The sequence below is a fragment of the Aotus nancymaae genome, unplaced genomic scaffold (genome assembly GCF_030222135.1).
Source record: "Aotus nancymaae isolate 86718 unplaced genomic scaffold, 86718_ANA_hifiasm-v0.15.2.pri h1tg000029l, whole genome shotgun sequence".
Taxonomy (NCBI): Eukaryota; Metazoa; Chordata; class Mammalia; order Primates; family Aotidae; genus Aotus; species Aotus nancymaae.
This window is the reverse complement of record NW_026988442.1, coordinates 9867500-9883104: the sequence shown is the minus strand read 5'-3', so window position 1 is coordinate 9883104 and position 15605 is coordinate 9867500. Positions and strand designations below refer to the sequence as shown.

Below are 15605 nucleotides of genomic sequence, written 5' to 3'. Positions count from 1 at the left end.
GCAAACGCTGAAGCTTCTTGGTATCAAAAAAAAAAAAAGTGCCACTTAGAAGAAGCCTATACAAAATCAGCCCTCAATTTCACAGAGATTGTAAAAAAGGAATTGGTTGGAACTTCATCTTGAAAAGCATTTATATTTAAAAAATAATTTTACTTAATTTATATTTGTATACAAATATAGAATATAATTGTAGAGAGGCACCAACTCTTAGAAGAATAAGTGTTGGGAGTGGACAGAAGCTGGCATCGTTTTTCCCTGAGAATTTATACTATAGTACCAACAAATTCTTCATTTCAAATCTCACATTTATAGCACAATCATTAAAACATAATTTTGAAAAATTATTTGAAATTATTTGAGTGTTCTATCAATTTTCATAGGGGCCTCTTTTAATCAATGTGCTCTCTTTTGAAGTGCCCACAGTATTATTATCATCATGAATTTTTTCTTATTATTATAATTCCATTTTTAACACTCAAAGGCTTTGCCTGTGATCCCTGCAGCTCCCCAATATCATCGGCCTCAACTCCCTGTAATACAACTTTTTGCAAGATCTCAGATTGTACTTTGCAATGGATGTGGATTCTATTTGCACAAGATGGTGTGAGGTTGGCCACACTTCAACCAAGGCAAGATCAGTCTCCTATAGCAGAGGGTCTCTGGGCTCCACGCCTCCTCGCCCAGCTGCCTGACCTCAGGGCAGTGGTGCAAGGCAGTACCACTCACACCGAGTCCCACCTTGGGCTTCTTTCCTCTTCTCTGCCTCAGATTTCTCTATAAACATGGAATGCCACCTGCCCAATGCAGGCACATCCCCACCTCTCCTCCTTCATGAGACAACTCTCAGACATAGTCTACCCAGTTCTTCAGAGAGTCTCCAGTGACATTGGGTGCCAGTTGTCCACAGGGGCACCCAGCTCCATAACTCACTCTCTCGGTTGCCCTCCTGCAGGGCTAGTGTCTTTCTCCCTCCTCCCCATCCCAGCCTCTCAGCATCACCCCCAAACCACCTGCCTCCAAGTCCTGGGTTCAGGCTCTGCTTTCAGGGAAACCCAAATAAAGACACTCACAAAGATGTTTCCATGAGAGGAAGCACAGCCCTGAGATGCACGCAGTGTTGAGTAGGGAGGGGCCTGGAGTGGGAGCTAATTTTACATGTAATCAATCTGTTTTTGAAAAATTGTATTTCCTATGACTTTTGCTTCTCAACACAATGGTCCTACCTCCAGAGAATGACATAATAAATACTCAGAGAAGGAAGATTCCCTGCGCTATCATTTCTCTATTTTACAGACAAAGATACTGAGGACAGGATAACATAAGCAACTTGCAGGAGACCCCACAACTGGTAAATAGAGCAGAGTTGGAAGCTGGAATTCATGCCAAAGTTTCCCGCTCGCCCACTTTACAGCCTTAAGCAGCCTTCACTTCCTGGAGCCTCAGCTTCCTACTGTAAGCCACAAACGGGACAAACGGTATAGGGCAGTTCTACACGTCCAGGTCCATTCCCGTGAGTGTGCTGTACTGTCTGTGTGCTGTAAATGTTCGAAACACTACTACCAACAGTTTCCTCCATGTAACATGATGTGTTTACTTCGTGATGAAAGCACACTTCTCCCCCTATTTTGTGGATGAGAAAATGAAGAGAGACATATTCTGTAGATTCTAAAGTCCAAAATACATTCAAGGAATTAATGTTACTGCTGTGCAACCTTGGACCACTCACTTGCCTTCTCTGGCTTTTACCGTTGTCAGAACAATGGGATGATCAGTAAGATTCCTTCTCGGCATGACATGATTTCTTCTAGGCATGATCTCATGGAACTCACAGATCTGCCAAGCATTGGTTCGACCCACCTAAAGACATCATAGGCCCTAGAAGTTAGTTTCCCAAGCCCTTCAAATCTTCTCAAAATATAATAATAATAATAATAAAATTGAATTCCCAGAAGATACCTGTCTCCAAAGATATATACGCATGTATGTATCTTTGTAATAGAATGATTTCTATTTCTTTGGGTATACGCCCAGTAATGGGATTGCTGGATCAAATGGTATTTCTGGTTCTAGATCCTTGAGGAATCGCAACACTGTCTTCCACAATGGTTGTACTAATTTACACTCCCACCAACAGTGTAAAAGCGTTCCTATTTCTGCACAGGATCACTAGCATCTGTCATCAATCTGGAAGATGTCCAGATTCCAGGAAGGTATCTGTCACTGGTCTACAGATGAAAGAAGTGAGTTCTGAGAAGTGCTGTGAATAATAATAATAATAATTAACAACAGTGGCCACTTCTGAGCAGTTAGTATGAGCAAGGCTCGGTGTTAAGTAAGCACTTTACAGGTGTTATTTCACGACATTCTTGCCTCAATCAAATGAGGGATGTGCTTGCTTATCATTGGGGGTTCTTCCTCATTTTTCATTGAGGAAACTGAGGCTCAGTGAAGTCCCCACCCCAACTCTGCACTACCTCAGTTTAGCAGAGAGAAAGATCTTACCCCGGAGGTACTGGTCCAGGTCAATGGTTTTCTGGAAAAACAGCATCAACTTGTGCTCGACATAGCAAATGACTTGGGAGAGCACATCATCATCTGTTAGTGGGACGAGCACACTGCTGGTCACATTGTAGGTGTGTCCACTGCGGCGGATGCTGGTCTGGGGCTTTGGGAGCTCATGTTTGTTTTTAAACCAGGTCACAGTAACCTGGTTTGTCGAGAAGCCAGAGGATGTGTAGGTCAATCGGATCCTTGTGCCAGGTTCAGATCGCTGAAGGGGGCCTTGCAACTTGTGAGGATGAGGCTGGGCACTCCTGCCTGCAAGGATAGACCCCTCCCATGAGAGGGCACAGAGGTGCCTGAATCCCATCATAAACAAATCCACAGCATCTGCCAAGAAGCCCATTGCTTCCTCTTTCTTTCTTTCTTTCTTTTTTTTTTTGCTTCCTCTTTCATAAGATTGAAAGGTTATGTTCTGATAGGAACCAGTTTCTGATTCTGATATCAGAGGACAGATGATGAACCTGTAGCAATGGGCAACAGCAGTTTCAACTCCTACGGACAATGCATAGTGAACACCCACATGGCATTCACCCTGCCTACAGGCTCTTCCCTAATTCACGGAGTTCTCACAGCAGCCCTTAGAAGTGGGAGCTGTTACGATCCCCATTTCACAGATGAGGAAACTGAGGCCCAGGCAGGATAAATAATTTGTTGAAGATCCACTAGTCAGTGGCAGAGCTAGGGATCTTACAGGCAGTCAGGCTCCACGGTCTGTGCACCTGACTGTCACCCAGCCCTACCCTCAGTGTTTGAAAATGGAAGAGAACCTCCCTTCTCAGAGGTCGGGCCATGGAGAAGAGGTTAGAACCATAGGGAAGAGATTAGGAGCATAGACTTTGGGATCTCACTCAACCCAAGTTTACATTTCCAACTCTCCACTGGAGCCCAAGCAACTTAACTCTCTAAGCCTCAGTTTTCTCATCTGTAAAATGGGAATGATTTTTTTATAGAAAAATGGTTTAAATTTTATAATAATTGTTCATCCCATTTTTATATCTGGAGTATAATTAAATTCAGACTTCCCTTGTTTATTTAGCCATTAGGTTTGATGAAGTACATTTTTCTTTTCTTTTTTTATTTTATTTTACTTTAAGTTCTGGGATACATGCGCAGAACGTGCAGGTTTGTTACATAGGTAAACGTGTGCCATAGTGGTTTACTGCACCTGTCAAACCGTCACCTAGGTAGTAAGCCCTGCATGCATTCCTGTTGGTCCTGATGCTCTCCTTCCCCTCGCATGCCGCAACAGGCCTTGGTGTGCGTTGTTCTCCTCCCTGTGTCCGTGTGTTCTTATTGTGTGGCTCCCACTTGTGAGTGAGAACAGGTTTGATTTTCTCTTCCTGCATTAGCTGCTGAGGATAATGGCTTCCAGCATTATCCATGTCCCTGCAAAGGACACAGTCTCATTCCTTTTTATAGCTGCATAGTATTCCATGGTGTATATGTACCACATTTTATCTATCTAGTATATTCATGATGGGCATTTGTGTTGATTCCATGCCAAAGAATTAATTTTGCTGCTTTGCTATTGAGAGTAGTGCTGCAATGAACATACCCATGTGTGTATCTTTGTAATAGAACGATTTCTATTCCTTTGGGTATGTACCCAGTAATGGGATTGCTGGGTCAAATGATATTTTTAGTTCTAGATCCTTGAGGAACTGCCACACTGTTTTCCACAATGGTTGAGCGAATTTACATTCCCACCAACAATGTGAACGCGTTCCTATTTCTCCACAGCCTTGCCAGCCTCTTTAATGTATTGCCTTTTTGATACTCGCCATGCTGACTGGTGTGAGGTGGTATCTCACTGTGGTTTTGATTTGCATTTCTTTCAGAGTTAGTTCATAAATTAAGGGGGTAACTAGTGTAGATGTGTGGCACACAGTAATCACCATATAAATGGTAACTATCAGCATCACATGCTCACAATGACCTTCCAAGGAATTATTCTTAATCATATTTTTAATATTGATACATTAAAAAAAAGGCTCAGAGAGGGTTACTGACTCATCCAAGGGCCTCACAGTGAACAGAACTGACACTGTGACCCAGGAGTTCTGACTCCAAGTCAAGGCCTTTTCCTGTCACATCACAGCTGCCTCTCCTTCTGCACAGCTGGCTCTATATTAATCAGTGACCTTCAATATTGTCCTACTTGCAGCTCAGCTCTGGACTAGGCACTATGGAGACTGCATGTAGTCATTGCAGAGAACTTGCATTGTCCAGATGCCAGGCAGGAGTCAAGGAAAGGAATCCTAAGCAGGGCTCTTTGAGGTGGGTGTAACAATTGTCATTGCGCCGATGGGGAACTTGACCCAGAAAAAGAGTTGCAGCTGGGCACAGTGGCTCACGTCTGTAATCCCAGCACTTTGGGAAGCTGAGGCAGGTGGATCACCTGAAGTCAGGAGTTCGAGACCAGACGGACCAACATGGTGAAAACCCGTCTCTACTAAAAATGCAAAATTAGCTGGGAGTGGTGGTACCTGCCTGTAATCCCAGCTACTTGGGAGGCTGAGGCAGGAGAATCACTTGAACCTGGGAGGCAGAGATTGCAGTGGGCTAAAATCACACCACTGCACTCCAGCCTGGGCAACAAGAGCAAAACTCCGTGTCAGAAAAAGAAAAGGAGTTGTTTTGTCTCAGGTCACATGGCTGGGGACACTGATCTGTTTGACTCCAAAGTTTGGCCACCTTGAAACATAAGAGCCAGTCCCTGCTTCAAGGATGTGAGTGTCTAATTGTAGAAGACTGGTGTAAATGGAATAAAACCCCAGGTCGAGGGATTCTCAGAATGCCCTTGTGGTTTAAGTACCAGTTGTGAGAACTAAATGGTATGGCCAGATAAGACTACACAATCCAGGAAGAAATAAATATCAAGAATAGAGCATTTAAAATTGAGATTTGAGCAGTGACTTGAGATAACACTAAGCTTTGCATTCTCAGGCAGGATAGGAAAGAAAAATGCAGAAAAACACATTGAATTTTTGAACAGACATGCCTGCATTTTAACCCCAGCTCTGCTGTTTGGGACCTCTGAGAGCTGGCTCCCTGTGCTAGCTCCGGGCTCTGTTGTAGGATCAGATAACATATCTGAGGATGCCTAGTGTGCAGTATATGCTCAGTGGGTGTCAGCCAGTAGGAATGGAGACACAGCGTGGGGAGTGCAGAAGAGCTGGAGTTGCTGATGAAGGCTTTTATGGGCCAGGTTAGGGAAGGATAGCTGCACCGCTTTGTTAACACCAAATAGAAAGGGGCCTAAATGCCAGAAAAGGAAGGGGCTGCCCTTCCCCCTGCAGATATGGGCCCCCACAAAGCTACATAAGGGAGCTGTGTAATCGAAGGGATGCTCCCGGGGGTTAATCTTGCAGCAGTGGGCCAGATAAACAGTGTGCAGGCAAAAGCGGACAGTCAGAGAAGAAAACCTCAGCACGAGTCAATAAAGAAATATTGTAACTTGCTTCTGATCAGAAAGGACCAGTTTGGAGTTTTTCAGCCAGACCTGTACATCCTGCTGGGTGAGTGTTTTTCTTATTTCTGCTGGACAACAGAAATACAAAAAAAAAAAAAAGCATGGGGAAATTGAAAGCTGAATGGGATCATTCCCCTTGAGAATTCTTACAGCAGCCAGATAGAGGCCAGTTGTGTCAGGGAGAGAGAGAATGGGGGCTGGAGCGCCCTGGTGTGAATGCAGATGGGCTGTTGTTGCGGGTCCGGCACTCGTGCACCCTTGCACCCTTGCTCTGGCAGGGGCCTGTGTGTAACACTCCTGCACGGAGGCATACATCCTCACTGCCCACACGGGACTGTCCTTCCCCGCTTCATGTGGATCTGGAGAGCTGTGAGTCTATATGCTGGCTTACCCCTAGCTCGCCAGGCCCGGCCAATCCTAGTAACCCCCACCCACCCTCTCGGACCCTGTCCGCCCCCAGCACCCAGCTGGCCCCCTCTGGGCCAGTAACTCATTCTCCCAAGCTGATCCAATCTGGGCCAAAGGAAAGCAGACCACGCTCCTCTCTGGGTCTGAACTGCAGGCAGACAGCTCCCTCTTGTGGAGAAAATCGTTTGAGGACACACACACACACACACACACACACACACAGTGATTCCAGAAGGCAAGGCCAGCCAAAGAAACTCAGTAGAGCCAACAGACAACCCACAAAATGGGAGAAAATATTCACAAACTATGCATCCGACAAAGGGCTAAGATCCAGAATCTGTAAGGAACTTGAATAAATTAACAAGCAAAAAAACAAACAACACCATAATGAGTCCCCTCCCACACCAGCCAGAACAGCCATTATTAAAAAGTCAAAAAATTACAGAGGCTGCACACCAAACTCCCCCAACACACAATTAACCCATATGAAAATCTGCACATGGACCCCTGAACTTAAATCAGGTCAAAAAAAAGATAATATAAAAAGACTCAAAAAAGGGAGAAAGTGAAGAGGACAAGGAAAAAGAAGAGGGCAGGAGAAGGAAAGCAAGGAGGAAAAGGAGGGGCAGAGGAGGAGAAGGATCTGTCTTGACTCCATGTAAGAGCCTGCATTGACCCTAGGGAAGGGTCTGTCTGACCCCGTGTAAGCGCCTGTCTGACCCCGTGTAAGCGCCTGTCTGACCCTGTGTTAAGCGCCTGTCTGACCCTGTGTAAGGGCCTGTCCAGACCTTATGTAAGGCCTTGCACGGACCCTTTTCCAGCTGAGTCCAGAATTCTGGCCTCTCTTTAAAGCTACCATCCAGAAAGTTCCAGCTGCACCAGTCTTGATTAATAGCCTTTCTAGAAGGGACTTTCGTGCTCAACAGCCCTTAATCTTTGCCATTTCTTGCAGTCAAGTGTTAAGGTGGAGAACTTTCAACATCAAAATGCATGGAATTAGGGAAGGGGAGACTCACTCCTTCTTTTTGGGGAGGGTATGGAGGAAGGAGTGAGGAGTGGAGTTTGGGGACAAATGGGTGAGAGTTTTGTCACCAGCGAAGGTATCCTTTCTTCCTTCACCTTCATCCAATGCCACCCTGAGTCTCTGCCCCTCCCCAGCCGTGCTGCCCACAGGGGATGCCCAGAGGGGCTGGGCCAGAGGCTGCACCCACCTTTCCCCTGCCTGTGCTCCTGGGCTTGCAGGGTGATGTTGGTCTTGAGCGGGGGCTGCTCATCGTGGACCACCCAGCAAGCAAACTCATGCTCATCCGGCGTGACCTCTGCCTGCCACATGTGCTCCAGAGAGTATGTCCCATCTGGATTTCTGGTGGCCTGAGGGGACACCAGGGTCTGGATCATGCGCCTGTTCTGCATCCAGGTGAGTTGCAGGTGTCGGGGATAGAAGTGACGGACGTGGCAGGTGAGATTCACTCTGTCTTGCGCACGTATACTGGTCCCAGAGTGTTCGATGGTGATCTTCAGGGTGGGGACAACTAGACAGAGGAATAGGAAGTAGCATCTGGTGAGATCGGCCCCTTCCTTCTCCCAGGGACCAGCCTCAAGTTCCCTTGCCTTTTTTTAAAGAAAATTTTTTCTTGTATGTGTGATATAAAGTAAAAAGGGCTAAATGTTAATATTCATTAAATATGGGTAAGGGTCCATCGGTCTCTGCTTTATTCTGTATTTTTGAAATATTTCATATCATAAAATATAACTTTGAGAATTAGTAAAAGGCGATGCCCATGAGGACAGGGACTTCATTTTGCTTGTTGCTGTATCCCCAGCACCGAGCACCGTGTCCGGCATACAGTGGATATTCATTATTATTAAATGAGTAATAAACATTTTAAATTTAAAAAACCATAACAATGACATTAATAGAACAAAGATGTTTAGAAAGAGAGTCTGGGACCAGATAATAACAAGATCACACATTCGTAAGTAAGTTACTGCATGCCAGGCACTGATATGCATGTTTTACAAGGAATAACTCATTTAATCTTCACAGGACACCTAGGAAATAGGTCTTCATTTTATTCCCATTATATAAAGAAACTGGCACCAAATAGTCAAGTAACTTGCAAGATCCCGCAAGTTGTAAAGTGGCACAGCTAGGATTAAACCCAGCCAGCCAGTGAGTCCCTGGAACCTGCATTTATAACCACTATACACATGATCGGAAATCAATGAGGAATTTTATTTCCCCATTCATGAAATGGGGCTTTGGGCAAAACCCCTGAAAGCTGATGCTCCCAAGGCGAATGTCCACCCCACCCGACTGCCTGTTCACCTCGGAGTACTTGGGAGAGCTTCATGGTCGTTTGCAGGGGCTGTGCCAGGGCCCTGTGGGTGACTTTGCAGGTGATCTCCGATGAGACATCCTGTCGGGCCAGTGTCACCCATGCCTTGCTGGTGATGAAGTCATTGCCTTCATTGTCAGGCACCAGGCGCTGGGCTGAGGCTGGATGTTCATCACTGTCCTTCAACCAGGTAACATGGAAGTCCCGGGAGAAGTGCTGGGAGTTGAAGGGGCCGGCAGTACAGTTGAAAGGCACTGAGTCTCCAGGGGTTGTCCTCTGAGATGGACCAGTCAGAGAGATGAAGGGCTGGCCAGCTAAGGAAAGAGAGAACCTGTGACTGCACACTGAGGGTGGGACACACGCAGCACCAGAGGTGTGTCAGACCCTGGGGACCTACTATTTGCCATTTCTGGGTCTGTCCTCAGGCAGTATATAGGCACGTGATCACAAGAAAACAAGCAAATGCAACTGTGATTACTGCTGGGTCCAATGCCCTCACCCGAGGAGTGCACAGATGAAGAACATGGAGAGGACTCATTCTAGAAGGGCAGCTGGGGAAGAATTCCTTGAGGGGGTGATCACTGAGCTGAAACAGGAATGAATAGGAGCCGGCTGTGGGAAGGAACAGAGGAAGCACATTCCAGACAGTGGGGACAGCAGGAGAGAAGGCCCTCGGGCAGGAAGAGCTTGGTGGGCTTGAGAACCCGAGAAGTCTGTAGGACCCTCGTGTCATGGCAAAAAGGTCCAGACTGAGAAGAGCCTGTGGGCCACGGTGATGATCTTGATTCTATTCTAAGAGTGACGGGAAGCCAGTGGAGACTTTAACAGAGTTGCAAAGTGGTCTGATGTCCATTTTTTAGAGGATAACTGGGGTCGCTGTGTGAAGAATGGAAAGTGGGGGTGGCAGGAATGGAGGCAGGGAGACCAGAGGGGAAGCTGGTCCAGGCCTGCAGGCCAAGGTGATGGTGGCCTGGACTAGGGTGACTCGAGACACATTTGGAAGCTACAACCCCCATGACTCAGTGATGGACAGGATTGGGGGTGAGGTGCAGAATGAATTATTGATCAACAATTCCCAGGTTTGCTCTAGAGCAGCTGTGTGGGTGGTAGCTCTACTTTCTGAGACGGGAAGAACTGGAGAAAGAGTGAGTTGGGATAGGAAGGGAATGGTGATGATTCAGGATTTCCTCTGTGGATATAAGTTTATCAGGACTTGAGTGTGAAGTTAAGAAGCACCCCAACAGGGATGGTAGCCCCTCCTACTTGGGTCCCTCCCATCAACAGCTCGCTAGACACCCGGCATCTGCTTGCTTACCTCCAGTGACAGGGAGCTCTCTCCACAAGAAGCAGCTCCATTCATCCTCATGTGAAGCTAGGACTATGACAAAATATTTCCTGCTTCTGGGATATAACCTGAGATCTGCCTCCCAGAATTTTCCCAGGAAAACTGCAGGATGAGACTCACCCCTTCTCCTAAGGACAGCCCTGCAGAGCTCTGGGGCAGGAACCTCTCAAGTCTTCACAGCATTCCCTGAGCCCCTGCCCTGTGCCAGGTCAAGAGTTGGGTGCTGAGGCCACAGAGACAGGTCAGACAGGACCCCTACCCTCGAGAAGCATCTGGTCAGGTCGCGGAGGAAGAAGGCAAATAACCAACCAATGACAAGCAGGATGACAGGTGGCAGAGGGCAGCGCAGAGGCCATGGGAACTTGTCCCCTTAGCACACAGCCCTGGTACCTTCTGACTGCTCTGCCTTCATCACCCCACCAACACACAGCACTGTGTGGGCCCAAAAACACTTTCAGCTGTGTGTGCTCCTTTTCCTCCACATCCCAACTGTGGGAGGCTGGTATTATGGTCCTCACTTTCCAGAAGAGGAAACAGAGACTCAGAAAGGTTTTGTGACTTGTTCAAGGTCACACAGCCTATCAGTGGCTAAGGAGGGAGGGTGAGGAGACCTTCTGACTTTGGGTCTAGAAGTCTTTCATGCCTCCAATGCCGGAGGCTCCATCACTTCCTCTCTCTCTCTTTCCTTCTCTCTCTCTCTTTCCCTCTCTCTCTCTCTCTCCCTCTCTCTCTCTCTCTCGTCTTTCTCACCCTTACATCCTCTCTGACCTAGAACAGGTAGACACCCAGACTAGAGCTGATGTCAGGAAAGCTGGGAGGTGGGCTCCTTCCTCTTTTACCCCCTGACCTCCCCGAGCCCCTCACCCTTAGGTCACTTCCTCCTCTGATCCCCAAGCTCCCACCAACTCCCTTTGCCCCCAAGATCTACATTGAAGGAAAGATGAAAACCAGCACCTGTCTGACAGGAAAACAGCCTCAGTCTCCCTTCAGGAAGACACAGTGGCTGGATTTGGTCATTCCTAGGGATCTCCATGCCTGCCCTGAGGGTCTCTCTGGGCAGGAATAAGGACTTACCTGTGAATCCTAGCAGAAGGGTAGGCAGGAGGGAGCGCAGGGCCCACCCAGGTGTGGTAGCCATGGTGAGAGATTCACTCACAATGCTCCTGGTCTGTTCCTGGTGACAACCACTGGATACGGCCCTGAAAGAACCCAGGAGCCACTGGCTAGCCTCTGGAGCAGGCCTTATACTTCCCAGCTGATCAACCCACCCCATTCCCTGCCGTGTCTGGAGCAGGGGTTTGAGCCACAGTGAGAGAAGTGGTCGCTGTGGTCAAGGGCTCCTTCCAAGCCCCAAACCTTCAGGCCTGAGTTCTCCAGCCAGAGAGGTATCTGGGGCCTTTGACTGAGTTCCGACTGTCTCTGGTTCCCCATGAGCAAGACTGGGAAGTGGCTGAGCTCTGCCTGAAGCTTCAAGCCACAGAGCTGGCCTGTGATATGCTGAGCCTTGATGTCCCTTCGCCTGGAGGCTCCTCCATGCTGAACAAGCAGCATCAAGAGCCTGCCGTGTCCTTGGTCACTAGTGTAACCAAGTCTTCAGTCGCCAGACACAGCTTCTGGGAATACAGAATGGATCAGACATGGGCCCAGAGGGTTGAGAAGTGAGCCTTGACATACGCAACCACGTGCAACCAACAAAGAGCCTAGACTTTGAAACCCAGCCCTTGCCTTAACTAGGCTTGCACGATGTCAGTGTGGATTTCCCATGGCCCAGAATCGTCTGCTAGGCTCCATGTTGGGGAAAGGTGAATTTGAAACGCAGCCACCAGTTTCCGTGACCTCCTTGTGCAAACAGCCTCTCCCTTTGGTCTCTCCATTTCCTTACCCTGCTTTACTTGGCTTTCCAAAGGTTAGCCCTGATGGATACTTAGTTGTTTTTATCCGTTTCCCTCATGAAAAGCGGTTTCCCCTGAAGACTACTGCCGTTTATTCATGGCTGTTAGCAGTAGCCACACAGGGCTGGGCACAGAATAGACACTCGATAATAACAAATGGACCTTTGGGGCCAGGCATGTTCTCAAGACTGATTACAAAGCAGCCAAGCCCAGCCTGCTCCCCAGCCGTACCATCTCTTTGGGGTCTATACGCTCCGCTAACGTGGAGGGAGAGGTTTGAGAGGAGTTGTCAGCCTCAGAGAGACTGTTATGGAAACTCCCCCTGACCTCACAACGCCCCACCGCCACCCAGCCAAGCAAGGCACTCCAAAATGACTCCTAGAGACTGGGTGCCTGCAGGAGGAGGCTGGCTCCTTTTCCAGTGTCTGCTGAAGCAAGAGTGGATTTGCCGATCCACTTTGATGTTGTCCTGAGCCAGAGGAAAAGGAGCTGAAAAGAGATGGCAGGGCAGAGTGACGGGGTGGCAGGGCAGCAGCTCAAGCTTACTCCATACAGAGTGGCAAGGGGGTGAGGTGCATGGAGAGACCCCCATTGAAGGGGGGAGCCAAGCTTAGAGCATCCCACTCAAGAGAGATGACGATTGGCAAGAGGACCTAGGAGGAAGAGCCTGCAGCATGGACTCTGTGGGGAAGCTATGAACCTGGATCAGACTGTGCATAAGACAGACCATGCAGCGGGCTGTGTATCCCCACCGCATGCACACACATGGGCACACACACATTGCACACCACACACGCACATGCATGCACACAGTCAGGATCCTCCCAGGAATCCACACCTGTGCCCTGCGAGGAAGCTATGAACCTGGATCAGACTGTGCATAAGAGAGACCGTGCAGCGGACTGTGTATCCCCACCGCATGCACACACATGGGCACACACACATTGCACACCACACACGCACATGCATGCACACAGTCAGGATCCTCCCGGGAATCCACACCTGTGCCCTGCGAGGAAGCTGGCTTCCAGATTCCAGCCATAGTGAACAGAGGATTGTTGGGTAAAAGAGGTCCCTCTTTTTCCATCTCCCCTCCTAGGCCCTAACACATCAGATGATATACAGACCCAATTCAGGGAAAGGAGGAGGAACAAAAAAAATGCCTCACCTCCATCCCTTCCAGATCCCTCAGCAGGGACTTGGGGGCAGCACCCGGCTGGGGTGAGGGGAGGAGGTGGATGCTGAACTAGACATAACGTTGGCATTTTCGACCAGACTAGTTTGGACCTAGCCTTAACAGGGCCTGACATAGAATAGTTATTTTATAAAGTTTGATACAATTATCCATCCAGCCTCAGTTCCTTGGTGACGCTAGCCACATTTCAGGTGCTTGATTGTCACATGCAGCTGCTGGCTACCATAGGGGACAGTGAGGTCTTAGGTGAAGCATTCCTTCATCAGGGAAGTCTTTCCTACCATAACGTCTCCTCGTGGGTTCAAATACTTCTCTTGCAGAGCATTCATCACAGTTATAATTAAATTGTTAACTCGAAACTGTTGCATAATAAGTATTTCCTTTATTAGACTGTAAGCTCTGGAGGACAGGGACCATGTCCTTGGTCACTAGTGTAAATAGGTGCTGGCTGAATGTTTATTGGATGGGTGGAAGGATGGGTGGATGGATCCATGGGTAAACAAACTAAGAAGAGGGTATGTGCTACAGGGTAAGGGAAGAAGGAAGCACTCCCACTGAGAAAGTAGAGAAGCCTTCCTGGAGGAAGTGGGCTTCCTTCAGGGCTCCTGCATCTGCCCTTCAGCTCTGACCAGACAATCTGCACAGAAGGAGAAGACTGGTGACACCAGGGCTCAGCTGCAGTGGGAGCGCAGCCATGGGATTGGCCTGCCTGCCTTATGAGGCTGGAAGGCTAAAGGGGAAGTGGGGAAGATGGGGTTTTATTGGCGAGACCAGCTCCCAATACATCAACATGGGTTTAAGATCTCTCAAAGTGATTGAGTGGTTGGTGAAAAAGAAAGAGAGACAAAGAAGTTTTCCTTAAAGCTTGGCCCGGGGAGACACCACATGCTGCTCCATGGATGTCTGACATTCCTCTGAAAACCTCAGTTTTCCATTGCGCTCTTTCAATAGGGGAGGGGGAGTGAGGTTACCCAAAGTTTCAGTTATAATAATACAAAAAGAATACATTTGCAAAAACTAGTGCACAAAAATCACAACGTGGTATTATAAAAGCAGAACAATGTAAAGATAACTTTCTGTGTGTCAGCATAGAAATCACACACGTTAGCAAGACTGTAGGTTAAACACAAACTTACGATCATCAACAAGAACATATTGGGCTCACAGCTACAGGGGGAACAGGCTCTGACACAGGACAACCAGCCTGACCACGAAATCTGCAAGAGGAGAGGCCTCCATGCAGGCCTGGAGGAGCAGTGGGAGAAGAAGGACTTTAACATCCTTAACTCAACCACAGAGACAGGCGCCCCTCACGTGTCCGTTTATAGGCTCTCCATAAGGGTCGCATTCCCTTTCCAGGGCCATAATCAATATGCCTTTCCTGGGAAAGAAATCTGGGTAATGAGCCTCTCCATTACACGGCCATCTATAGGCTCTTTGCAACAAGAAGCCTATTACATGCTGTCATCTCTCTGACATCCGCATCAAGTTATGCGGTTAGTCCCTTTTACAGAGTTCCTGTTTCTACCAGGACAGTTCAGCAGAGCCAAAGTTACAAGTCGCAGCTTAGCATTTCACATCATTCTTCATTTTCTCAAATATAATTGATACAGTAAGTAACAAGCATCACAAAGCAAATAACTCATTTTGGGGAAACCAAATTCTAAGAGAATTTATAGGTTAAGTATCAACAACAATTTCAGATAGCTTGGGTTTTGCCAATTCTTCCAGAAGCTTGAGGTTGCTCAGTCACCACAAAGGGGTCCAGAGTATTCCCAGCAGGATTTTCCAAGGGGTGGTCTGAGGAATGCCAAGGTACCCACAGGGCTCACCCAGGTGGGGCCATGAGTCAACTGGGTAAGGCTCGACTTCCTCTGAGTAGAGTCACGTCAGTCTTCTTCCTTATTCTACACCAACAAGAACTGGCTCTCACCTACTCTATAAGTACGACCTTTTATGGGAGCTGGGGCCTCAAGAGGCCTCATCATGCGTATGGGCCCCTGTGCTGGCCTAACAGGCTGAGGGACCAGAGAAGACACAGAGCTGCTAGCTCTTCATAAAAGGGACATTGATGCCCCTTAAAATCCAATTCCTTGCTGCAAGGACCCATGGATCTTTTACCCTCACCCTGTCTTCTTAGACTCAGCCTCGACAAGCTGCACATGTCACTCTGAGCCTCCTGCAAACACAGGTCCAGGACTTCCCAAGACAACGATCAGCCTCCTTGAGGACAGGAACCCTTCGTTGTCCACTTGCTCCGTGTCTGAGACCCCAGTGCCTCGCACAGCCCCTGACACTGACTAGCCCCTGAACATGCATGTGTTAAATAAATTTGTTTCATCGTTGACTTACTCATTCCTACAACAATTCTTTATAGAGTGCCAATTATGTA

General features: G+C 48.0%; 1 protein-coding gene across 3 annotated transcripts in view; it reads right to left on the bottom strand.

Moving 5' to 3' along the window:
• The window catches only part of LOC105719297 (signal-regulatory protein beta-1-like), a 45153-nt gene that overhangs the window by 11513 nt on the left and 18035 nt on the right, over nt 1-15605 (bottom strand). For 2 of the 3 annotated variants that reach the window (XR_010344516.1, XM_021665814.2), the window contains exons 2-5: nt 11201-11325; nt 8772-9095; nt 7654-7974; nt 2503-2817 (exon numbers count right to left, since the gene is read on the bottom strand). Coding sequence is in view for 2 of the 3 variants with exons in the window: in XM_021665814.2 (XP_021521489.2) it covers nt 2503-2817; nt 7654-7974; nt 8772-9095; nt 11201-11264 (1024 nt within the window). In the remaining variant the exon portion in view is untranslated. The remainder of the gene's footprint in view (nt 1-2502; nt 2818-7653; nt 7975-8771; nt 9096-11200; nt 11326-15605) is intronic. The other variant, XM_012455296.2, reaches the window with a different exon arrangement.